The sequence below is a fragment of the Cervus elaphus genome, chromosome 12, assembly GCF_910594005.1.
Source record: "Cervus elaphus chromosome 12, mCerEla1.1, whole genome shotgun sequence".
Lineage (NCBI taxonomy): Eukaryota > Metazoa > Chordata > Mammalia > Artiodactyla > Cervidae > Cervus > Cervus elaphus.
Window position 1 is genome coordinate 91851512 of NC_057826.1, and position 25959 is coordinate 91877470.

The window sequence follows — 25959 nt, forward strand, 5'->3', positions numbered from 1 at the left end:
AATGGATTTTTTACAAAGTTGATCAGCAGTTAGACCACCCGATACACACCAGAATCTCTCAAAATAGAAACAACCTTCACCATTCAGAGTTTCGTGGTTTGCCTCTTGGAATCTTGAGGAGTACCACAAACTCCGACTTGACCACAGCCTGAGCTGTAAAAACTGCATCATGAACAACACCTCCAGTTAATGCTGACCACACACAGATACACCAACATATATCTCTCGACATAAGGGAGATGTGTGTTAAAAATCAAAATTGAGTGAGTAAATTTTAAGATCTGATCGGCTTTATTCAGAGATTCAAGAATCAGACAGCAGCTCCTGTAGCAACTAGAGGGGAACTCCAGAGGGTTATTAGAGGCTGGAGGAGGGTGGGACAAGGAGGTATTAGCGAAAGAAAAGAGAGGATTTGTTTCAAGCCATCTTCTGGGGGGAGGGAACTGAGAGGTCTTAACCATGCAGATTAGCTCCACAGTCTTGATCCAAAAGTTAAGATTGACTGTTTTATGGGTCACATTTCTGGGCAGGGTTAAAACTGCAGTCAAGTCTTGCTTTGCTGTGATGGGAGTAGGGAGAAAAAAATCAATTCATTTGGGGCTTGTCATTTTTTTTTTTTTTAAACATATGTCTTGTCAGACAATGTTTTCACTGATTTGGTCTCTTTCTTCATCCCAAACTTCCAGAATATTAAAGTATGCAAAGGCTATCCCTCTTGTGGCGATCACTAGAGCACATTCTTTGAGAGTAGCTAGAATTCTGTGACGTCCTTTCTGAGCTCTAGGTGCTGAAGAGTGGAGTTCAGGGCTTCTCTGGTGGCTCAGTGGTAAAGAATCTGCCTGCCAATGCAGGAGATGGGTTCAATCCCTGATCCACGAAGATCCCACATGCCTCAGAGCATAAACCCATAGGTCACAACTATTGAGCCTGTGCTCTATAGCCCAGGGAACTGCAGCTTCTGAAGCCTGAGTGCCCTAGAGGTGATGCTCTGCAGCAAGAGAAGCCTGCAGACTGCCTTGCAACTAGAGGAAAAAACAAAAACAAACCCCTGCAGCAACAAGAACCAGCACAGCCAAAAGTAAATTAAAAAAAAAGAGGAGTTCAGGGGACGCATGGTCCCTTTCAGCATTTCAGACCAAAAACGATTTGTTAACAGTGGAACCATGATCAAACATACATCAAAATACAGGAGTCAGCTATGTAAAAATGAAGTTAGTTTCAATTGCTGTGTGTCTTTAAAGCCAAACGCGTGTTTTCTTTCCTCTTCCTATGAGTAAGGAAAGCTTTGAGCCCTGGGGAGGAAGCTGGTGAAGGGTAGTAGAACAGACCACCCTAAATAGGCCTCTTTGACACAATCTTCTATTGAGAAACTGCAGACAGAGGAGGAGCTCTGAGAGCACAGTGGAGGTTCTGTGTAAAGGAAACTGTAAGGGAAATTCACACTAGAAAGGGGGCTTGCCAGGAAGAGCGCTAGTACCAGAGATAACTTCCCCAGTCTTATCTGCAGGGCCTGTGTTTCCTCCTCTCACCTTCCGGAGAAGGGCCCCCACTCCCGGCTTCCTCACGTCTTTATCTGAGATGAAGATAGTGTCTAAGGTGGGGTGTGTGTGTGTTAGCTGCTCAGTCATATCTGACTCTTTGTGGCCCCATGGACTGCAGCCCGCCAGGCTCCTCTGTCCATGGGATTCTCCAGGCAAGAACACTGGAGTGGGTTGCCATTTCCTACTCCAGGGCACTGGTTTCCTAAATTGCAGGCAAATTCTTTACCATTTGAGTTACCAAGGAAGCCCATCTAAGATGGTAGCTTGAGCCATCTGGGGGATTTTTTTTTTTTTTTTTCATCTGGGGGATTTTTATGCAGTTTTCCTGAGTATCTCCCATGTATGAGGGATATATGTTAATCAACGATTTGTTTTTCTCTTGTTAATCATTTATCACAGGGAGTCTCAGAACTCAAAGGGTATAGGGAAACTTATTTCCTCTCCCCTACACTGCCCAAGAGTCCTCGTGGCTCAGGGTTGTAAGGAACAACTGCCCTGACACGGGGGTGGTTCAGTCCTCCTGAGAAAGGTGCAGGCCTTGGCTCCAACAGTCTTTGCACCCATGCCTCCACTGGCTCCTTGTCCTCCGTACCTGCTTCCTTCTCGGGGTCACTCATTCATTCATGTCCCTTCAAGATCTCAAGCCAGTAGCAATTGGTAAGATCTTCAACAATAACCTCATCTTGTGGGCCAAGAGGAAACATTCATAGCTTTCCTTGAGGGTGTTGCCATGATACAAAGATCTTCATCCTTACAAATAATACTCAAGCATGTCACTCAGGGTTGAAATAAGTTAAGACAAGCCCCTTTTTGAGACACTGCTAAAGGTTGGCTTTTCTCTCTAGACATCTTCCCCTAATTTTGGCTCCTGTTGTACATTTCCACGTAAAGTCTTTCCTAGAGGATGAAGAAGGAAGTTTAACTTACCACCTACTTCCTACAGGTTCCTGTTTCTCACCTAATGCTAGCTGGAGGAGACAGGGTTTAGTCTCAAGGTGAAGTTAACTGTATGTTTAATGAGTCCTTTGATAGAGGTCTATAGTTAAGGTAATGCATTAAAAAACCCACATCTACAAACTGTTGAGACAACATTGTTTCAAGGTATTTACCTCTGTCAAAAATCGGTATAACCTGAAACCATTGTTAAAGTAGCAGATTCTACTTTTTTAAATTTGAATTTTTCAAATTCTGTCTTACCTTCAAGTTCGTTTGTGCCAAATGTGTGCATATGCGCTCAGTCGTGTCTGACTCTTTGTGACTCCATGGACTGTAGCCTGCCAGGCTCCTCTGTCTGTGGGATTTTCCAGGCAAGAATGCTGGAGTGGGTCGCCATTTCCTTCTCCAGAGGATCTTCCCATCCAGGGATTGAAACTGTCTCCTGTGTCTCTTGCACTGGCGGTGGATTCTTTCCCACTGGTGCCATCTGGGAAGCTTATGCCAAATGAGCATAGGCTAACCCAGTTTCTCAGTATTTGGTAATCCCCATGGGACATAAAGCCTGTTGAATGAATGAACAGAATACAAGGTGTCGGGGTACACTGGTCGGGGTAGCCTGAGAGTCTGGATTACTGTTGTGGTAGAGACAGCTGGTTCGTCCCCAGGTATCACTGCTCCACTTCTTTACAACGAGAACCCCGGGTTTTCACTGGGAACGTGGCTGCTGAGTTACAGTTACAGACCTTACTTCCCAGCCTCTCCTGAAGCTGGTTGCAGCCACGTGTCTAAGTCTTGGCCAGTGCGAAGCAAGCAGAAACAACACATGGAACTTGGAACAAAAGGATGTGCCCTGGACGTCTTCCCCTGAATCAGTGACAAGGACAGAGCCCAGTGCCAGCCTGTGCCCCTGTAACTAGAGGACTGCTCGCTCACCACTGAGAAAACAGACTTCCACCTTGTCTTAGTCACGGGGTTTGGATCTTTCTGTAGCAGCAGCCACTCTTGAAAGGGAGCAGAATATGTATCTCTGGTAGAAGTAGTACTTAAAGCTGGCTAGTTCTGAAAAACAGCAGATATAGGAGAAGCTCTGGAAACCCAGCAGTTACCCTTTTGTGAAAGACATTTACATTTATAAGGGAAATCTCCATCTGTTCAGGGTATTTCCTTCTCTGTACCAAGATGAGAATGATGACTAAATCTCTAGAAACTCTATAATCAGTGAGGAAGGCAGAGACTTAAATCTGTATAACTATACCTTCATTTACAGTGATTTGCCCAATAACCTCCCATAACTGCTTCCTCCCCCATTGTCTTTCGTCTTTAGCTGGAGGTTTAAGGGGGTGGCTTGGGCCATTTCGGGGAGTTATTCAGTTTTTCCTGTGTGTCTCACATGTATGTAGAAGGTATAGGAGTTACTAAACTTCTCTTTTTCTCCTGTTAATCTTTTATTATGGGGGGCGGTCCTCAGCCAAGACCCTGAAGGATAGAGGGAAAACTATTTTTTTCTCCCTGTAAACTGTATCCTACATAGTACAGGTTAGGTGTATTACAGTTGACCCTTTAACCAATGTGGGGGTTTAAAAGCCTCACTCATCCACCCTCCACACAGTCAAAAATCTGAGTATAACTTTTGACTCCCCTATAACTTAACTACTAATAGCCTACTGTTGACCTAAAGTCTTACCAGTAACATGCGTGCATGTTCAGTCATGTCTGACTCTTTGTGACCCCATGGACTGTAGCCCCCGACTCCTCTGTTCATGGGATTTTCCAGGCAACAATACTGGAATTGGTTGCCATTTCCTTCTCCAGGCGATCTTCCTGACCCCTGCAGGGATTGAATCTGTGTTTCTTGGGTCTCCTGCATTGGCAGATGGATTCTTTACCATTGCATCTTCTGGGAAGCCCCTTACCAATAACATAAACACTTGATTAACACATATTGTTTATGTTATATGTATTATACACTGTATTCTTAAAGTAGCTAGAGAAAAGGTTATTAAAATCATAAGGAAAAGACATTTACAGTACTGCACTGTAATTATCAATACTGAAAGTTTGTCATCTGTTATAAAATAAATAATTTCTCAGTACCTATATTAATACTGTCTTATACGTTATAAAACACTGTAGATGTTATACATCTTATTAACACTAGGTATCAAAACTAAAAAGATGTCAAAAAAAATTCATGTTTCATTTAAATTATCTATTGAAAAAAATTCACATATAAATGGCCCCACACAGATCAAACTGCATGTTGTTCGAGGGTCAGTGGTATTTCTTTTCCCCAAAAGCCCCACCAAGAAGCTTCTCTTACCCACTACATGATCTGGATTTATTCAGACAAAAGGCAAATTAATGTAATTCAGTAACATTTATTTTACATAAAACAATTTTTCAAAGAATACATTTAAAAACCATCCAGATACTGATCTTATTGCATTACAAAAACTTGAGAGGCACAATGGAAATATTCAAATAGATTGTGAGCGGTGGAGATGGGGGCCTACGATCGCTGTTCATGGTGTTCCTTAGTCACTTAAAGGCTCTGGGTCCAAGAGTCTTTTCCACGAGGCAGTAGTGCACTTCACTGAGTAGGAATAAATCACATAAAATATATACCTTTATACAGAAAGTGTTATTGTACTGTCACTTTCAATTACTTATAAAACTCATTTTGAATTGCACAAAAGTTCTCTTTAAAATCAATAACTCCCAGGAGGCAGGGCTTAGAACCAAGTTATTCATCTAAATAATTCATTACAAATAATTCAGTTTCCATTTCTCCACAGATCAAAAAAAAAAAAAAGAAATCTATGAAGAGGTACATTATTCAAATGGGACGTTTAAAATTTTTTTCATAGGAAAATAGGTTTACACATTTGTCCCTAGTTAGCTAAAATTATCTCCCTACTTTAAAACAAATCTCAGAATGTCCAAAGATTTAAATCAGAGTACCCACACCAGAGTATGATGTGGCAGTGTTTACAGGAATTCATTTTGTGTCTCATTCTACTGCAGTGTCAGATTATCAGAAAGGCACATGGGTACATTCTTCGGAACAGTTTTGGTCTTGGAAAAAAATAATCACACGTTTATAAGCAGTGATCTCAATCATGTTTAGAAACAAAAATACTAAACAGATACATTTCCTAATCCAGGTGATAGAGAATCCGAGAGGTTTCTGCAGGCACTTCACTTCCCGTAGAATTTCTTGTTCAGCAGGTATATGAGAAGGTTTACATTCACTTTAACCTTATCAAACATTTTCATCACAGCTACGCCTTCATACTGCATCTGAAGTAAATCCTGCAATTGCAAGGAACACCAATCACAGCTTCAACTTGACGTTTCCCACATTTAAAACACATTCTAGAAGAATTTGTTGACAAAAATAAGATTCAATTGACCTAAGGACCTCGGTGGAGATTCTTATACTTCAGTGTGCATCAAAGTCACCTGCTTTATTAATGAAACACAGGCCAGTTAAAAAAGACTGCTGGGCCCCACCCCCAGGAACCTCTGATTCTGGAGCTCTGGGGGAGGGCCCAAGAACTGGCATTTTAACAAGTTCCCAAGGGGTGATGATACTGTTGGTTTGGGTGCCATAGTCTGAGAATCGCTCATCTCAATGAAAGAAAACAGATTTTCAGAATTGATAAGGACTGTATGAGAAAACCAATACCGTTAACATTAGATATATAATTAAAAGTTTAATTTTAATTGAAAAACTCAAGACACAGATGTGACAGTAAGATGAGGTATATGCTGTAGAAGAGCCAGTGTTTTCTAAGGTGAGAGTGAGACAATTCACTGAGGAGCAAAAACAATATTAGAAACTCCTCTTTATTTTTCTCCCCTCATTCTTTAAGCATTCACATTTTCTGTGTATTTTATAAAATAAATTTTGAGTGAAGTGTCAAGTGCATGCATACTTTATAAATAAATATGTAGAAATGGGGAGAAATGATCTATTTGTTGATGAAAATTGTGAGACTGACATTTGGAGACCAACGGACAAAGCAAATCCTCCTGATCTAGACATACGTTTATCACTCTGTGTTTCATCACTGCTGTATAAACAAAGAAAAATTAATAAAATGTCCTTCATTTGTAAATTAGTAACTGGGTCACCCCAGTCACACACATGAGACTAAGCAGTAACATTTTATAACATAGGACAGGGTCTGTTCCCAAACAGAAGATCTCATTCCTGAATGGCCCTAGGCTCATATCCAGGTCTCATTTTCCTGCTTCTAGTTCTGCAAACTTCTTGCTTCTTAATGATAATAACTTGTGTCTACAATGAGCATGGCCACCTGAAGAAGTTGGAATCATCTTTGAGAGAACGTGGACTCTGCCAGCTTCCTGCTCCACTTTCTCAATTATCTCCAATTGCACTCAACTAAAACCCCTCCATTATTCAGATACACTTCTGGGATGGAAAATCCACAGGGAAGTGAAGTTCTTTCATCAAGAATGCTTTTGACTATTAAACGGGGGTGGAAATTCACTTTTGCTTTGGGACAGGCAACATCTGTTAAAGTCTCGTGGAAAAGAACGAAACCAACGTGGTTCAGTCGAGAAAGAATCATGTACAGAGGGAAATTAGCTGGGCCCCCCACGTGGGGAACAGACGAACTCTGATCCAATTTGTGGTTGAAGACCAGATTTTAGTCTCAGCTCCACTATTTGCGATATGATCGCAACAACATATAACCTTGCTGAAGTTCTGTTTTCTTGTGCGTAAACTGGGGTGGACACTGCCAACTCCACAGGTGTGTTACTGGGTAGATGAGATCAAGGAGTTTGCAAACCCTTTGTAAGCCACTCTGTCCGGTCAGGATCAACTGGAATCCTGTGAGACAGGCAGGTGAGCAGAGCGTGGCAGGGTTTGGACTCCAGGGGCCCCTTCCATAGCATGCTCTCTGAACCTCAGTTCTTCATCTGGGAAAAGAAGAGTGCCAAGGCTGCAGTCCTCCGTAAACACCGGCCATTGTCTGTATAAGCGGAATGCCTTCGTGTAAGTCAGGCCTTCCTGTTATGTACATGACTACAGGATATAATCTTTATGAACTGAGCAAAGAGTGGGTTGGAGAAAATCTAGACACACAGAGTTAGAAGGAATATCCCTTTGTCCTTTTCAGAAACAAAGTCCTTGACTCACACTGAAGACCTGGCCATCATGTTTCTCTTTCGTAAAATTCACTACATACTAGAACCGTCTAGAAGCCATACATGACAAGACGTCTGACTTTATGTCTGACAGTCACTTTATCCAGGGCTGGCTCTGCGGGCGTTCGATCTGCACACAGTCCCCTGAATAGACGAAGGGCCTTGTACTTAACCTTCTGCTGTCACCATCTTGAAATTCTCACCAATTCTGAGGAAGGAGCTCTGCATTCTCATTTTGCACTGAGCCCTGAAAATTACTAACTGGTCCGGACGATATACATGAATGACTGAAAAAATCTGGAGCATATTAGCCATCTGCAGACAGCTCAGGAGTAACATTTGACAATTGTATGTCTAAGTGAAGGGTGTGAACAGCTAATCCTACCATGGAACTTTAACAAAGGAGCAAGTGAAGCTGGATGTTTGCACCCATGTTAAAAGGAAGTCCTGTGGAATTCCCAAGGCCTCTCTAAACAGGTGTCTCCTGGTCACTGGTGATTCATCTGTTCAGTAGATGTTGATTGGCCTTGGGTCATTTCCTTTTTGGCAATCCATGATATATCTTTGCTTTAGAGAAGCAAAGCACATTAACCAAAGCACATCACTGCATTCTTTTCTCTTCCTCAATTTATCTAAGTGTTCCATGGAGTGAGTCAAGACTTTCAGTTAAATTTTTAAATGGATTTAAAATACATTAGAAAACTGTTTATTTAAGTATACTTTTCAAAATTACATAATATCTTCAGTTTTCTCCGATTTACGCCATTATCTCAATGTCTTTATCAAACCATTTAGCTTTTTTTTTTTCCCTTCATTTGTTCTTTAAGCCTACAAGGAATGCCAGACAGAAAAGAAGGGCCCTGGTATTTTACCCCATGGGTTAGGGGTGGGGGTGTAACCTCCTTGATCTCAGCCACAGGTCAGGCAGACAGTGAGTCTAGAACTTATACCATTCCCAGTGGTTTATCATGATGATTCATGTAGATAAATGCAGAATACCTGGGAACCATTTTACAAGTAGTTTGGGGCCCAAGTAAATAGGGGTTATTTCCATTTAAAACCTCATACAAAAAAGAAAACTCAATCACATCTATAAACTGATCCTGTGCTAAGCATTAAAAAGCTGGAGTAGATAAATGTTTGCTGCAAACCCCCTCAACTTCTCTTCCTTTTTTTTTCTTTTGGTGGCACAAACTATTTTCTCAGTTTCTTTATTCAAGTATATCTGGCTTAAATGTGATTCTTATTTTGAAAAATAGCAATAATTTGGACTGCAAACCTCACTTTTCTATTTACAGCCATCTGTTTGGCATGCTGTTTTTCTTGCTTGTGATCCCAGAGAATTAACAAAGAAATTTAAGAAACTGATATAAAAATAATTCTAGGAAGGAGGAAGAAAAGGAGAAATGAGATCCAGAAAATTCCAATCCTAGGGATATGTTATCTTAGAAATGCAAATTCCTAAGAAAAAGAAAGTTTCCAGCCTTTAATCAATAGCTCTGAATACTGTTGTGTATATTATTCTTTTCTCTAAGTTTCAAAATGAAAACATGGCTTGGAAAAACTCAATGCTATGGTTTACCATTTAAAAGCAGTTTAAGTTCCAATAATTTGAAGAACCATAGCTTTTAAAAAATCATCAATACTTAAAGAGGGGCAATTAATGGTATTGGTCTACAGCTAAATGCCATTGTTTGTCATGAGGAATGCAAGCAAGGGAAGCCAAGAATGACCCCCATTATAAAACTCCCCCCCAATCTGCAGGAATTACAGCTTACCTGAATATTGAGCTGAACCTTCTCCATCTCCACACCCAGGAATTTTGATCTGACATCGAAGATCCCCACATCTTCAGTAGATGAGATATCAAATGTAACATTTTTAAACCTAGTGAAGAAAGGACCATTCACACATGTGGAACTGCAAATATATGCTTAAAGCTGAAACGAATGGAATCCTCAGTCAACCTCCTCAGTGAACAGCCTGCTGGGAAAACCCTAAGTAAATTACTCCAAGGGTCCCATCATCTTTGCCTGATATGGCTCACGGGAACTAGGTCTGATCTCCTGTGGAGATCTGTAGCCCGTGGAGCACTAAAGTAGCTGCTTTGTTACAAAAGGGCAAAATACGACCCTAGGTCTTAAAAAGCATAAGACACAGTTGAAATCATATGAGATTCACAAAATTACAAGAGTTGACTTGTATGGCTGACAGGACGTTAGCTGTTTAGGCGATTACTTTTATGGCAACTTCGAAGGAGAAGAAGCGCTCTCTCTGAGTTGGTCTGAGTCAAAGAGAAGGCAGGATGGGATAAATGGAAGGGAAGCCAGGCCGTGGAGGAAGCAGGAGTTACGCAGGAGCGCGCGCAGTGAGTCTGGCCTCCCACAAAGGGAAAGAGAGTGACGGAGCGTAAGAATCTAGCTCTTTTAAAACAGCGACCCCAGAGCGCCTGGTTTGGGGTCTGGGAGGAGAGTTTCTCCTCCACCTCTAAGACACAGTAACAGCACACAGCCGGAGTGGCTCTGACCCAGCAAGACACCCTCTGTGGCCTTCAAATTAGAAAGGGCCTGTGTTTTTTCTTTTTTAAAAAATATTTATTTTTATTTATTTGGTTGCACAGGGTCTTAGCTGTGGCATGTGGGATCCAGTTCCCTGACCAGGGATTGAACCCAGGCCCCCTGTAATGGGAGTGCAGAGTCTTAGCCATTGGACCATCAGGGAATTCCCAGAAAGGTCCTGTTTTGCAACAGTAAATAACTCTCACTGAACAAGACCAAAGGTCAGACTTTTTTTTTTTTTGATTCAACATATTTGTTTATGCCCAGCTACTCGTCTTCTCCCAATTATGAAGGGGGGATGCTGGACAATGTGGCAGGAGACATATCCTTGCCTTTTATAAAAGGAACTGACAGAAAGAAAAGCTGAATTCTGTGGTCTTTCCTAGGCTTGAAACCCTCTGAGGCTGGGGATGGCGGTGTTTGGCTTTAAGTCTGGGTTCCTACAGGTCCTAGCACAGTGCAAGGTGTCCCAGAGCACTCAGATCGTTACTGCCGAATGAACGAGGGCGCTGGGTCATTCCAAGCCACATTGTTCCAGCTCCCTGTTTGCCTTTAACCAAATTAATCAATTTTTTTCGGAGCTAGGCAGCAACGGTTTCTATCTTGTCTTCAAGCCTAAGGAAATACAAATTGATAGAAATAGTAAACCATTTGCTTTGAAAGCAGGCAGAAAATAGCACACTGAGTAAAATGTCAATTTTTAAAATCCCACTTTTTTAAAAAGACAAAGCAAATAATCTACTTTTGAAAGTGCTTTGGAAAGGCAGCCTTTCGTTCTCACCACTATGACTCAGTAGTTCTGGAGCGAAAGGCGAGGCTGGCAAATCCCCAAATGCTGGCTAAGCCATGGGAAACTCAACCTCTTGATCAGTGCCAAGCCTGGTGGGAAGCCCAGAGATTACAATACATGTGTTTTCTCCTGTCATCTGAAATCAAGGGGAAGCCCTGACAGACCCAGCGAAGCTTTCTTCAAAGGCCATAGGAAGCTGAACTGGTGTGAGTCAGATCTGATGCGCATGGTGAGAGGGGCGTGTGTTCCGTGCAGATCCTGGGTACCACTCACTGGTTTTCCTGCAGATCGTCTATGTCCAGGAGGACACCCTTCTCCTGCAGCTTTGCAGCCGTGTACCGCACCGGCTTCGCCCGCTTCATCCCTCGGGGTTCTCCTTTTCCATCAAGTTTAATTGATCTCCGAGTATTTCTGGCAACATAAGAAGAAACCATCTGCCATGAAGCTGGCAAACTCAGATGTTCCTGCCAGTGCAACGGCCAGGACAGCACGCCCGCGTCCACCCCTGGCCTCCAGGTGTGGAACCTGGGCAACTTCATACTGTGTGATCGTCAGTGACAACCATCCCTGCACAGTGAAATCTCCCTCTGAACTGGTTAAGGAAAAGCTATTTTCAACGTGACTCAAGTTTGAATTACAGACGAATATGCTTCGTCACACTTGCGCTCTGTTGTCTCAGGCGTGTTGGACCACAGGGATCTATTAAGTCACTTTGCAAGCAACTGAGGAGCCGTGAAAGGAACTGTGTACACACTCCTAAGGGAAGGTGTCATTAAAAGTGTTTAGTTTAACAAATTTAGTTTATTTAGCAAACACTAGATGGCCATCCCTGTTCCAAGCGCTTTCCAAATACTACCTCACATTTACAAAATCAACCTTTCCACTGTGTTCCAAAATAAACTCCTCTGTTTCACAGTATTCCCTTTAGCTCTCGTTACAACATGTGTGAGGCTGGTACTCCCAAATTCCACTTAAAGATGAGAAGATTGAGACTTCAGAGAACACTGGATTGGTTCAAGATCACATAATGTAAGAGAAAATCCCAATCTATCTCACTTGACTGCAGAACTTGTAAAATGCCTTGCTGCAGATGCAGTAAATATGTAAAGAAAATCTCTCACAACTTTATTTCTACTATATATTAGTTTGACCAACTTTCTTCCTCGCAGGAATAGCATAAATGTAATTTAAAGGCTGCAAATGAATTAAAATTCAGAACTAGTGGGGTCCAGATAAATGAGGTTTAAATTTGGTTATATTCCTCCATCAAATCTTCTATGATTAATGCAATTGACTTTTCCGTACAGCACCATTTTTTAATGTCAATTTGACTACAAATATTACATAAAATAATGAATTACATATTTAAATGGGTAATTAAAATTTGATTAGTATTGACCTTAGTCTAATGATAAGAATAATTATGAGCAAAGAATACTCATTAAAATTGGCTATACTGTAGGGAAAAAAAAACTATGATATGTGTGCTTATGGGTAATAGAGAACTGATACATTTTGTCTTTTGTGTCAATATGACTTTTAAACACCAGAAAGCAATTAAAAATCACTAAGCTGTGCTGTGCAATAGCAAGTATCTGGCTTTAAACATTATCAAGCATATAAATACTGTTTACTGTAAATATCCCCAAGAGTAGCTTTTTTTTTTTTTTTAAATAATAGTGTTTAAGACACCTTTGACTAAAAAAGAAGGAATAATCAAAGTGCTTCCCCAAGTGTTTAAAGTTACTTGATTGAAACACAACAGCGTAAAACTAACTTTAATGCCAATGTTAATAGAGAATTAACATGTTTCTAAATTCACTCCTGACTTCTTAGCTCACAATGGCAAATCATAAAATTGAGATTCTAGTTTGCCGTTATATAATAAATCAAAGTTTGCTACCAAACCCAACCCGAACAGCCCAGGATTGTATATGAATTAATACCTCACATAAATCGTGACATTAAAGGAGAATATATGATTTCAACTTACTTTCTTTTTAAGTTGTCTAAGCAAGTCTTTATGTAAGTGTCATAATAATTAATTTGCTCTTCAAAAAATGCTGCCTTCTTGTTAAGTGCATTGAGCGTCTGCTGAAGTTTTTCCAATTCAGCTTTTCGAAGCTTACGATGGACTCTTTGATTTCGAATATCCTAAGGTAAAAAGGAAAGGCCATGGTATGAGATTTAAGCAGGAGTTTGCTTTATAATATTGCCCCTTTGGGACAAGAAGAATATCTAGCACTAAAATCATTCTTTGTGACTGACAACAGTTTGGGCTTCCCTGGTGGCACAATAGTAAAGAATCTGCCTGCCAACGCAAGAGATTCAGGTTAACACCCCTAGAGAAGGAAATGGCAACCAATCCAATGGGTAGAGGGGTCTGGTGGGCTACAGGCCATGGGGCTGTAAAGAGTCGGCTATGACTTAGTGACTAGACAACAATACCGGTTTATTTTAGTCACTTCATTTTAAACTCTCAGCACCCAAATGTTCCCTTTTTACTTTTGAACTGCAAGTGTCCATATTTTACCTTGAGATGTAAGGTTGATGGAAAAGCAAAGAAGCAATTTTAGAGTAAGTATACAATTAATCTAAGGAGAACTAGTGTTTTAAAAAGTGCACAAGCAAGACTTTAGCAGGAGACAATTTCTTCAGAATGTTTTGAATTATATATACTTTGAAGAGTGCTTTATCCTGAAAAGTATTATATTTCATCATTACATTCATCTTTTCTTTTCTTTCTCAGCTGTCCTGCCAGGCTTGTGGATCTTAGTTTCCCAACCAGGGAGCGAACCCTGGTCCTCAGCACTGAAAGTTCACAGTCCTCACCACTAGATCACCAGGGAAGTCCCCATTTTTGAAATAAATTTTTTAAAAATATACTTTTTAATCTGAAAACTCATTCCCAACATTTGCACAAACAATAGCTGGGGTCTCAAGACTGAACAAATTCAACATGGATAAACTATTAGTTGGATTTAAATAGAGTTCCTAGAATATGAAGTTGATCAAGCTGCTTACAGCTTGCAAGAGACACGGTATAGTTAAACTTACAAACATACAATTTTTTTTTTTTTTGTAATTCTAATGGGTAAATTAAGAAAATGTTTAAGAAAACGGTGCCAGTTTATTATTATTTTTCCTTTGTGGGCAAATTAAAAACCATTCCTTTTAAGCAAAAATTCTTCATTAAGTAAAGTCTTTGAGGGGATGCCTTCATGATAATTTTTTTCTTTTTCTAAAACAAAAGCCTCAATTTCTCTACTGTACATTCCCTAAGAGAAGTATTTTCCGACCCAGAGTTACAGAAAAAGGCACTACTTCCCTTGAGTCACTCTGGCTGGGAGGAATAAGCCTATTGCCAGTACTGGCCATATCTTTCCATGGAAGAATAAAGCTGAATGCACTTCCCTTCCAGAAGTTAATTCTTTTTTTTTTTTTCTGATCATGTAACTGTCCTTAACCTCCAGATCCATTTTAGTTTGCATGTTTGGACAAAAGAAAAAAATGAAAAAAAAATTTTTTTAACCCAAAATATATACTTCCTTATCCTTGGCAAACAGATCTAGCCTTTTCCTGTGATGTTTCCTTGCACTAATTTGATATCCTTTTCTCAGGAAGTTTCTCAACTGTAAAAATATGGGATGAGAAAACAGAAACTAACTTTTAAGTCTTAACTGCATTCAGGCTAAACTGACTAGAGACAAATTCTCAGGGACACAGAGGTACCATCTCAGTGGCAGGTCCTACGGGCAAGAAGATTCTATGACAACTTGACTTATTACTCCAGAGAGAACTCTCCTAAAAGTGTCACTTTTAAAATTAGTAGGTATTGTTTAGAGCAATAGATGAAACTCATCGATTATGTTTCCTAAGCACTGATGTCTGGTATGTTTCAGCTCTTCTGACAACTGGGGGCAGCTGTGCCTGAATGCTTAGTTCAGTGTCCTCAGCTGTGTCCAACTCTTTCCAACTCTACAGATGGTAGCCTGCCAGGCTGCTCTGTCCATAGGGGTATCAAAGCAAGAATACTGGAGAGGGTTGCCATTTCCCCCTCCAGGGGATCTTCCTGACCCAGGGAGTGAATCTCCATCTCCTGCGTGTCCTGCATTGGCAGGCAGATTCTTTACCACTGGGCCACCTGGGAAGCCCCTTAATTGGGGGAGTTGTGGTTATTCCCTACTAAAAGTCATCAACTGCTTTGAAACCTTAAAAAATCTGTAATATTGAGGAGGACAGGAACCATATGTATACAACTATGAATCCTTCATGTCACCTACTGAGTCCCAGCATGTGAGCAATGATTAGCGCATGTCTACGCAAAGCAGAAAGAAGAATATTCTTCCCCACAACCTTGGCAATCTTATTGAGAATGTCTTGGTATTTGTTTTTGGATGACACGTGTCCAGTCTGTTCCAGTGTCCGAAGATTCCTCTGGATTTTCCTCTTCTTCTGCTCGAGGGGGAGCTGTGCATCTTCAACCATAGACTGGCCCTGCTTCATGTCTTCGGGAGTCCTGGAATCCAAAACCGCACGGTTCACCATGTCTGAGGCATGATCTGTCTCCTGGAAAGGGAACATCAAGATGTTGACTTATCTCTGGTGTCCCGACCTCACAGGTTCAGAAGCTGCACCAGGTAAACCAATATCAAAATGAAGAGGTCCTCAAGCCAAGGTCCGGAGGCCAGAACCACGGTATGTTCCTCAGGGGCTCTGTGGCAGGTCTTTGGGAAGGAATTACTTTGTTTTCCTGAAAAACAGGACAGTGGTGGCAGGCCCACCCTGAGCAAAATTCTAAATCGTGATTTTATGGTTAATGTGACAAGTTACCTTAGTAACAGACGTATTGCACGGGATAAGCAGCATTTCATAATTCCCTGGATGGAAGGATTTCAGTGTTGGATAGGATAGTCCAGTTGAGAAAATTAAAACTAGATTTTCCATTCAAATGTGGCCATGAGAACCCTGGACATCCAGAACCCAGTCACACGCTCACACACGAGCCATATTTACAGACATTCATAAGCCGTGAAGGCAGTCAAAGACCTTTGTCCCGGTAAGGCAATCATTCTCAAACCATGAACTCTGAAAAATCTGCTGGGTTTCTTTGAACCAAAGAAATTAAGAGTATGCTAGCACAAAATACGTTTCCAAATAAATGATGAGTAAATGAATGAATCAAAACAGTTTGGATAGTCTGTTTAAAAAAACTATATGAGAGACTAGTGATCTTCACATGTCACTGTACTAGAAAATTGATTGACACAGTAGACAGAGTCTAAGACTATAAATGTTATTACACACAGGAAAGACAGATCAACCTTAAGGACACAGTAACAGTAAGCCAGGTCAGTAGTAAACAACAACAGTAGCAACCAATGTTGTCGAAAAATTAGTATGTAACATATTTTTCTACCCACTTAACATGTCTTAACTGAGTTACTCATGAATTGGATACTATTATCATTATTCCCATTTTACAGTTGAGGAAACTGAGGCATAGAAATACTTCTAGGTTCCTAGCATTACACAGCTAGGAGATATAGAGCTACATTTGATTTTGGAAGTCTGCACTCTTAGTGACTATGCTACATTTGGGGGGAATAGCTTCTTAATAAAATATCAAGAGTTAAAATTCTTATACTCAGTACTATATTCTACCCACTTTGGTTATATATACTTTTATTAAAAACCATGACACAACCATTTCTTCACAACCAATTAAATTAAGAATGATTCAGGAAAATCATGTGTAACCCAGCTAAAGTTCAAAAAAGCACAAAAGTACAAAGAGGTAACTAAACAGATAATCTTGTTAGTGTGTGTCTGTGTTAGTTGCTCAGTCATGTCAGACTCTTCGCGACCCCATGGACTGCAGCCCACCAGGCTTCTCTGTCCATGGGATTTTCCAGGCAAGGATACTGGAGTGGGTTGCCATTTCCTTCTCCAGGGGATCTTCCTGACCCAGGTATCGAACCCAGGTCTCCTGCATTGCAGGCAGATCCTTTACCGACTGAGCTACAAGGGAAGAGTGTTTATTTAGAGAGTGGCAATTATTGAAACTAAAGCAATAAAACTGAAGTTAATTCAGAACAAACTAAATAATGATACATTTTAAAGGATGCTGATAAAAGTTTAATGCAAGATTGTTATGAAACTTTATTTACACCAGGATAATGGTGCTCTGATCTAATAGACTCAAGATGTTGGCTTCCAAAGCATTTGAAAAACAGTTTTAATGAGTAAGACACTTGTTCATTTCTTCAAGTCGGCAAAAACACAAAATATGAAAGGTATTTTTCTATATCCTGTTGACCAGAACAATTCCTTAAGTGACTTATCTGCCGATCCACTGCAATGAGTAGTCTTCATTTTTAAGCAGTCCATTTTTTTCCCTTTGTTTCCTACACTCACTGTTCAAAATTTACCATGAATATTCAGAGGCTTTGAAAGACCCAGAACTAATCTTCTAGTCTAGGATAAGATTATTTAGCATAAATTCAGTGCTGCATTTTCCTATTTCATTTCCGTTGATATTCCATGGATTTTCTATATAACTGAAGTCAGTTCACTGAAATTTTTACTTCCCAACTGTGTCAGATAGTTTCTCTGTGATAACAGCAAACATCTGGCACAAAGATTTGTTACTGAAACCAACACATATCTAAGGCACTTATTATTTACACTCTAAAGGCCAATTACCTGTTGTGCACTTGCTGGAGTCTCTAAGATTTCTGTCAGCGTGCTTCCTGGTTGGTTCCGGATCACATCAATGATCAGTTTTTTGGTCCTTATAAAATAGAGAAAGGAGAGACAGGCTTTCAGACAGCAGTCTTGAGGCACAAAAATCTGTTTCCCCTGAGGCAGTGTAAAGATAAAGCTTCAAAGAGAATCATTTAAAATGAAACCGTCTTGCAGAACTTCAGGATGTCTGCTTTAAGGCTCCCCAAAGTTTGTGAATGCTTGACAATCAAAGTCTGGGTTTTATATGCTTGAGGTCGTCAGATTATAGGGGCTTCCCAGGTGGTGCTAGTGGTAAGGAACCTGTCTGACAATGCAGGAGACATTAAGAGACTCAGGTTCGATCCCTGGGAGGGGAAGATCCTCTGGAGGAGGGCATGGCAACCCACTACAGTATTTTTGCCTTGGAATCCCATGGACAGAGGAGCCTGGCGGGCTACAGTCCACATGTTCACTCAGAGTTGGACACGTCAGATTACAATGTCAGTATCCTGGGCACAAGTATGTCATAACTACTTTTTCTTTTTTAATTTAATTTGTGCTTTTTGGCTATGCTGTGGCAGCCGGTGGGATCTTAATTCCCCAACCAGGGATGGAACCCGTGGCCCCTGCAGCGGAAGCTCGGAGTCTCAACCACCTGGACCATCAGGGAAGTCCCCCTTTTCTTCTTTTCAGACTGAGACTACTTTCTGATGACCAGGAGGAACAACTGGGCTCATCACTCTGGAAGGAGCAGGAATGATATCTAATGTCTTGACTTTAATAACATTTAAACTTCTGAGCCTGTTGAAAACATAATAAGCTGCTGGGAGCCAGACCAGCTGTTACTGCTGATGCTCTAAGAATGTTATGAAACACTGTGAGGGCCAGTGGGAGTGCAAATCCCATGTGGGCTATGAAGGCTCTGGCTGCCGGATGACACAGGAGCCTGGAGGAGGGGTGGTTGGGAACCTTGGATCTGGTGGTGGGACTAACCCATCGGTGAAGGTCCCTGTCCTCAGGTGGGAGAGAACAAGAGAACTGCTCGGTAACAAGAGCTGGAAAACCACTCTGCCAATGCCAAAACGATGTATTTTTTTCATATGTGTTCTTTTCGGATAATCAGCCATCCTTTCCTAATTAAAGATCAGGTTACATAACTATGTGCTAAGACTTTAATGTAAAAAGTAAATGGTCAAGTATGCTCCCTTTTACATAAGCAGGAACATTATTGGACACTGTGTCCCTTCAAAAAAAAAAAAAAAAGGAACGTAAACAGAAGTCGCCTTAAATTACAAACAGGCCTAACCAACATCTGAAGTTTCATTCTTGTTGCACTGAACCTCAGTTCCTCTCAAAGCATTATATGGTATCACTGGATGATGAATTTCTTCCTCAACTACAGCAGAAAATGGTCATACGACATGAAAATCAGAAAAGGGAAAGAAAACATCATTCATGTTTTGAATCCCCCAGGGTGGGGGACTGCTCCCAAAGGACAAGAGGAAACTCTCAAAGGGAACTGCAGATATATTATTCTTGCAAATAGGATAAAGTTCAACAAGCCTTTCTTATTTATTTCAGGTCTGTATGAGAAGAATGATCACAACCATTTCCTCTGGCCCATGAGCCTTCACCGCTGGGGATTTTCGAGCTGTCTGGGAATGCACAGAGAAATGTTCCCCCAGAGTCAGAGGTGGATACACAGCTCATTCCAGCCATGTGCGAGACAGCCCTGCTCCTGGGAGCCAAGAATCTATTGTCTCCCTGCCCACTCAACTCCCCCCTCCAATCCTCATTATAAATAAATATCTTAAATGGAAACTTCCGGTTAGAAATAAAAGCTCTGGGTGATTTTAAAAAGTGTTAGCACTTATTTGAAATAATATTCTAGGAATGACTGATGATATATGATTCCAGGAAACTCTTTAGAGAAGCTATCTGAGGACGAGCATGACCAGGGTCACTCAAGTGTGCCCTCGCAGGGACCGAGAATGTTTATCTGCTTGGGAGTGCCTGGAGGACAAACTGTCCACACAGCCTTTCTCTTGAAATTCTACTTTAGGTCAGGCTTCCGCCGGAATCTACTCCCAAAGTTTCACACCAGACTTCTTCCATGTGAGTAACTGTCCAGTTTCATGACAGGGAAATCACTACCTTGCCCTGCAGTAAGCCTAATGGTTAAAGACAATGGAGTCAGACAGACCTCAGGTCGAACCAGGGAGTTGCTTACTAAGTGTGTGGACTTGTGCAAACTATAAAGTCTTGGAGGTGTTTCTTCTTTTTTTTCCTTCCTATTTACATAATGGAAGTCTCTCAGGACCGAAAGAAAGATGCATGTAAATCCCCTCTTTATAGTCAGACGTGTCAGCATTCGTGTGGTCACATGCTGCCCATGATGCCAGCCCCTGGTCATCGGTGGCCAGTGGGCCCTCGAGACATGGCTGGTCCAAACTCAGATATGCGGTAAGTGCAAAACACACTCTGGACGTGTGGGTTTGGAAGGCTCAGAATGAACAATGGATGTATCACGTTGCCATAGTTCACTCGCTCGGTCGTGTCCGACTCTTTGTGACGCCAAGGACGGCGGCACACCAGGCTTCCCTGTCCTCCACTATCTCCCTCAATTTGCTAAAACTCATGTCCATATTTGGAAGGCTCATTACAAAAAAAGGAATGTGTCATATACCACTAATAATTTTTTATACTGATTCCATATTGAAATAACAATATTTTGGATATACTGGGGTAAATTAACATATTAGAATTAACTTCACCTGTTCCTTTTAAAAATATGGCTTCCGGAAAATTTAAAAGTACCCGTGTGGCCCACATTAAACCTCTGTGACACGCTCAGCTCTGGAGCAGTCCATCCCCTGAACATGAAGCCCACTCAGACAGGCCTGCCTTCCAGTGAGGTCCACTCACTGGACCCAGTGACTCACAGGATGTCAGCACTGAGGGGGACCTTTGGGCAACCAATCCCTGGTTTTGCAAATGAGCTCCATTGTTATGGAAGCTCGCATTCTATTTTCTAGAGTTGCAGGAAACAAGCTGAATTCCCTTTCCTCTTCATCAGCCCCTCATCAACCTGCAGAGGCTGCCAGAACTATCTTCATCCCCTCTTCTACCCCTTCTCTTTTTCCCAAGCAAAGCCCTTCAGTTCCGTAAACCTCTTCACAATAGGAGACAGAGAGTTTCTAGTCCTGCTCGCATTTCAGTTAGCCAATGAATTTACACCATGTTCCCCCACCACCACCTTGATGCAAACACAGTATGGTAGACATGGTCTGACCAGCATGAATCTACTGGTTAACGTTTTGGCCCCACGGATGTTCAAACAATAGGTAAGACAAGCCGATCAAAGCAAGGACTCTGCCATCTTCCCTGGATGAGTAAAGTTAAGAAAAAATGAAATACACCGGGGAGTTTATTTGTCAGAGCTCCGCTCAAATCCCGCAGTCAATAAATGAGAGTGCACAGTGCTCGTAAACTGGTGTGGTCCCTTAAGTTTGGCCATTGCATTCAAAGGGTGTCTGTTTTTACACCCTGGCCAGGACCGTTCCCGAGCCTCCCCGCCTGCCACCTGCCTTAAAATGTACCCAGGGTTGGAAAGGAATTGGTGTTGATGGAAGCGAAAAAGTATTTACAATTCTTAAAAATTCTAATCACGTGATTATACATTTTTATCACCAGACCTCAAATATCCCCTTAGCCACTTAACTGCTCATGCCAGTTTGGACCAAAACCAAGGAAATCTTTCAATGGGATGACAGATGCCGAAACTGAATATGTGATAGGAAAATAATTCTCAAGAGATAACGAGCACTCAGGCAGTTAAGTATGAGTAAAAGCCACAAATAATGCTTTCTACTGATACACATGTACTTCCATAGAAACACAAGCTTAATCAAGGCCAAAAGGATCACATACTTTAAGTTAAATCAAAAGTTATAATAAGAGGGATTTACAACTGTACAGTTCTTTATAATTTACAAGGTCGGTGTGTGACCTCAGTCACTCATCAGAGCCCCTCGTCCCCATCTCCCCTCCTCTCCATTTAATGGATAAAGGAAACAAATGCTTGGGTGATGTGATCAGAGTCCAGCTGCGAGTGTGTGAGACTGGGGCTGTAAGCCCGGGTCTTCCTGGGACTCCTCAACCAGGCTTTTTTGTCTCTAGGGAGGGCTTTCCAGGTGGTGCAGTGGTGAAGAATCTGCCTGCCAGTTCAGGAGACTCAAGAGACTCGGGTTCCATCCCTGGGTCAGGATGATCCCCTGGAGGAGGAAGCGGCAACTCACTTCAATATTCTTGCCCAGAAAATCCCATGGACAGAGGAGCCTGGTGGGCTACAGTCCATGGGGTTGCAAAGAGTTGGACAAAACTGAGCGACTGAGAACATGCTTGGTAATATTTTCAAAATGGCAATATCCCAGACTGACACTGCAGGTGGATTCTTTACAAGCTGAGCAACCAGGGAAGCCTATTTCAAAGTGTACATTAACGGAACATCAATGGCCTGTGATATAAAGCATGTCAGCGACTAGCTACTTGCTTCCCAGTATTTTAGAATTTAATTTCCTCACCTCAAAGATAAACACTCAGATTAGACAGTCTCCAAGCCCCCCATCAATGACACCTTTCATAATTATCTGTTAGTAACAAGATTTTGAAATATATACTTAAGGCATAATGTATTTGGAAGTAAGGCTTGCTTACTTGGACTGAACTCTACTGACTGTTTTGGGTAACACCCAAATTCCACTTCTGAAGAAGGCTACCCGGCCAGTCTTCAAGTTGTCATCCACAGTGAGCATGGCTGTTTAGTGAAGGGCTCCACCAAGAGTAGGATCTCAAAGTATGCCCAGAGGAAGGCTTTCAAGACCCCAGAGGCCAGTGAATGCAGTAAATTATTGAATCTATTAAAACACTGGCCCAATAGCCTTTTTTATATAAATGGAAAAGTTGATCTGACAGTTCCAAGGAATCCCAGGCAGCCAAAAGAATCTTGAGAAAGAACAAGTTGGAGGAGTCATACTTTCCAATTTCAAAACTTACTACAAAGCTACCGTGATAAACATAGTGTGGTACTAGCTTAAGGACAGACATATAGACCAATGGAATAGAATTCAGTCTTGAAAAACCATACATGCATGGTGGATTGGCTTTTGGCAAGGGTCTAGACCATTTAATGGAGAAAGACTAGTCTCTTTAAGGAATAATGGTGGAAAACTGGACATCCACGTGCAAAAGAATATTTGGGATCCTAACATTCCACCATATACAAAAATTCATTCAAAAGGGATCACAGTTGTAAAAGCTGAAACTATGGAACACTTAGAAAAAAACATAGAAGGAAACCTTCATGATCTTGGATTGGGCAATGAATTCTCATATATGACATCAAAAGCACAATAAACAACAAAAAATAGATAAGCTGCCCTTCATTAAGTTAAACAACTTTTTCTACAGAAAAGGATCATACCAAGAGAATAAAAAAGACAGCTCCCAAAAGGGGAGAAAATGTTTTCAAATCATATGTATGATAAGGATTTAGTATCCAGAACATTTAAGAACTCTCACAACTCTGCAACAAAACGGTATAAATCCAGCTTAAAAATAGGCAAAGACTTTAACAGACATTTCTACAAAGAAGACATAGAAATGACTGATAAGCACATGGAAAGATGTTAAACATTACTAATCATTAGGGAAATGCAAGTCAAAACCACAATGAGATACTACTTCATGCCCACTGAGATGGCTATAACAACAAAACAGAAAATAAATTTTGGTGGATTATGGAAAAACTGAAACCCTCATACCTTGTTGGTGGGAAACAAGTCTGGCAGTTCCTCAAAACAGAATTACTATATGACCTAGCAACTCCACTGCTAAGTATACACCCCAAAGACCTGAAAATAAGCGTTAAAATACAAAGTTGTATATAAATGTTTGTGGTAGTGCTATTCACTATAGCCAAAATGTAACAACAACCCGAATGTCCATGATACTATGGTATATCCATACAATGGAATATTATTCAGCCAAAACCACGCTCAATAAAGGAAGCCAGACGCAAAAGGCCACATATTATATAATTCCAATTATATGAAACTTCCAGAACAGGCAGGTTCGTGGAGACAGAAAGCAGATTAGTGATTTCCAGGACTGGGGAGCAGGGTCTGAAAAGGTGCCCCAGAGATGACTATTTAAAGTAGAGGGTTACTTTAGGGGTAATGGCAATATTCTGGAACTAGATAGTAGCGAAGCTTGCACAACATTCGGGATGTATTAAGTGCCACCAAGTTGTACATTTAAAAGGTTAGAATGGGGGACTTCCCTGGTGGTCCAGTGGCTAAGACTCCACGCTCCTGATGCACAGGGCATGGGTTCATCCCTGGCCAGCGAGCTAGATCCCACGTACTGCAACTAAAGATCTCGCATGCTACCATGAAGACAGAGGATGCCACGTGCCGCAACAGCCACATAAACAGAAAACAAATACTTTTGGAAAGAAAAGTTAGAGCAGGTTAGCAACCTCACTCCAATAAAAATTAATTTAAAAAAACATTAGGATGGTAACTTTTATGTTGTACTTTGCCACGAAATGCAAAAGTAAATACATGAAACTGCTGGCTGGCTCCACTCTGTGTGGTGACTAAAGAGGCAGATAGTATTTGTGTCCAGCACACCATGGGGGAGCTGGGTGAGGGGGACCCACACAGGGGCTGAGGCAGCTGAAGAATGCACCAGGCCTTCCTGGCCAGGATGTACCGCTCCCAACAGGTCTGACTTCCATGGTTTCGCTTTCAACTTGTGAATTCCCCAAATTCGCAGAAATGTGGAGACTCGTATTCAGAAATGAGTATAAATATACCTGATGTTTTCAGGCTGTCTGATATTTGAGACCATCCCAGTCTTGATCTTCCGTTCATTAAAGCCAGCATTTGAGCTGACTGCATTTAGAAAATGGCGTTCAAATACCAGACAAAACTAATTATGACAAAATTTCTTCCTCTTACTTCTAAAAGACAAAGCTTATGAGATCATAGGACAACTGGCCTGATTGAATTTACATGGTGGAACCACACCATCTGTATCTCCAGTTCCCTCTGTGATTGGCACGTGCTCAGAGGGGCCCTGGGAGCAGCCTCCACAGTTTTCTCCCTTTTTGGTCTGTTGCCCTGTCCCAAGTTGTCTCCCTGCAAGCGCAATCCGACTTGGTCGCCAGTAGTTGAAAGCAACTGCCTTCAAGTCTAATGAGGCCAAGGTTGTGCAAGAGTCCTGCAGTCCGTCCTGGGTCCTGCAGACGAGCAGCGCTATCCGTCGGACTGCAGACCCTTGAAGGGAGGTACTCTTGCTCACCACTGGGTCCTCAACTTCAAGCCCGCAGCCAGTGACACAGGTTGAAACTCAAGTATTTGGGTATCTGAACGACCAGAGCCTTAGAGATGACTGGAGCACAAAATAAGAAAGCCTACTAGAAGCAGCACATATGTGTGTACTGCAACATAGCACACTGAGTTAAGCTTTTTTTTTTTTTTTTGCCATTTTCATGGGATTGAATATCTGGAAAAAATCAACTAGAAATGAGTGCTGTCTGAGGCATGTCAGTGGCAGAAGAGAAAGCTCCTGCTGCAAATGAAAACAACCTCAGAACTCAGGATGTGTAACTCGGGAGTCATGTGTGAAGTATTATTTAAATGTTTATTCCCTTTTGCCCCCGTTTCCCACTTCCATTTTCTACTTCACCCCGATGTACAACTGTTCTAATGTGCTAATATGAATCCATTTCCTTCTATTAGTTCTTAAAAACTGGACGTCGGGTGAGCCCCTGGTTTTGGTTTATGACATTTCAATTCAGGGTGATGAACCATTCTCTCTTACTCTGTATGTGAGGACTGATGTACAATGTCTTCAAGGCCTTGACAGAAAAAGTACAGTATCAAAGGTATGAAAACTTCATCTGAAATCTTCAGGGTCAGGAGGTTGACTATAAATAAAGTCAAAGTTGGTCAAGTTATCTAGGCTTAGTTTAATAGAAAAGATGTCTAATAAGTCAGAGAACAGCGTTATGTCTTACTGTGTGTGACTTTTACATTAATGTTTTCTACCAGAAAATAAATTAGGCACAAGGTATTTCCTTGAACTTCCTTGTTCTTTTGACCACTGGAACAGTTATTTCCTTTCAGCTACCTGAGGACTTTCATAGGCTGAGTTAATCATTTCT

General features: G+C 41.3%; 1 protein-coding gene across 2 annotated transcripts in view; it reads right to left on the reverse strand.

Moving 5' to 3' along the window:
- Positions 1-4835: 4835 nt before the first annotated feature.
- IQGAP2 (IQ motif containing GTPase activating protein 2) overlaps positions 4836-25959 on the reverse strand; it is a 296931-nt gene continuing 275807 nt past the window's right edge. For both annotated transcript variants that reach the window (XM_043920016.1, XM_043920017.1), the window contains 6 exons: positions 17709-17796; positions 15360-15572; positions 12997-13157; positions 11277-11414; positions 9434-9542; positions 4836-5789 (listed from right to left, as the gene is read on the reverse strand). In XM_043920016.1, coding sequence (XP_043775951.1) covers positions 5676-5789; positions 9434-9542; positions 11277-11414; positions 12997-13157; positions 15360-15572; positions 17709-17796 — 823 coding nt within the window. In that variant the 3' untranslated portion in view covers positions 4836-5675. The remainder of the gene's footprint in view (positions 5790-9433; positions 9543-11276; positions 11415-12996; positions 13158-15359; positions 15573-17708; positions 17797-25959) is intronic.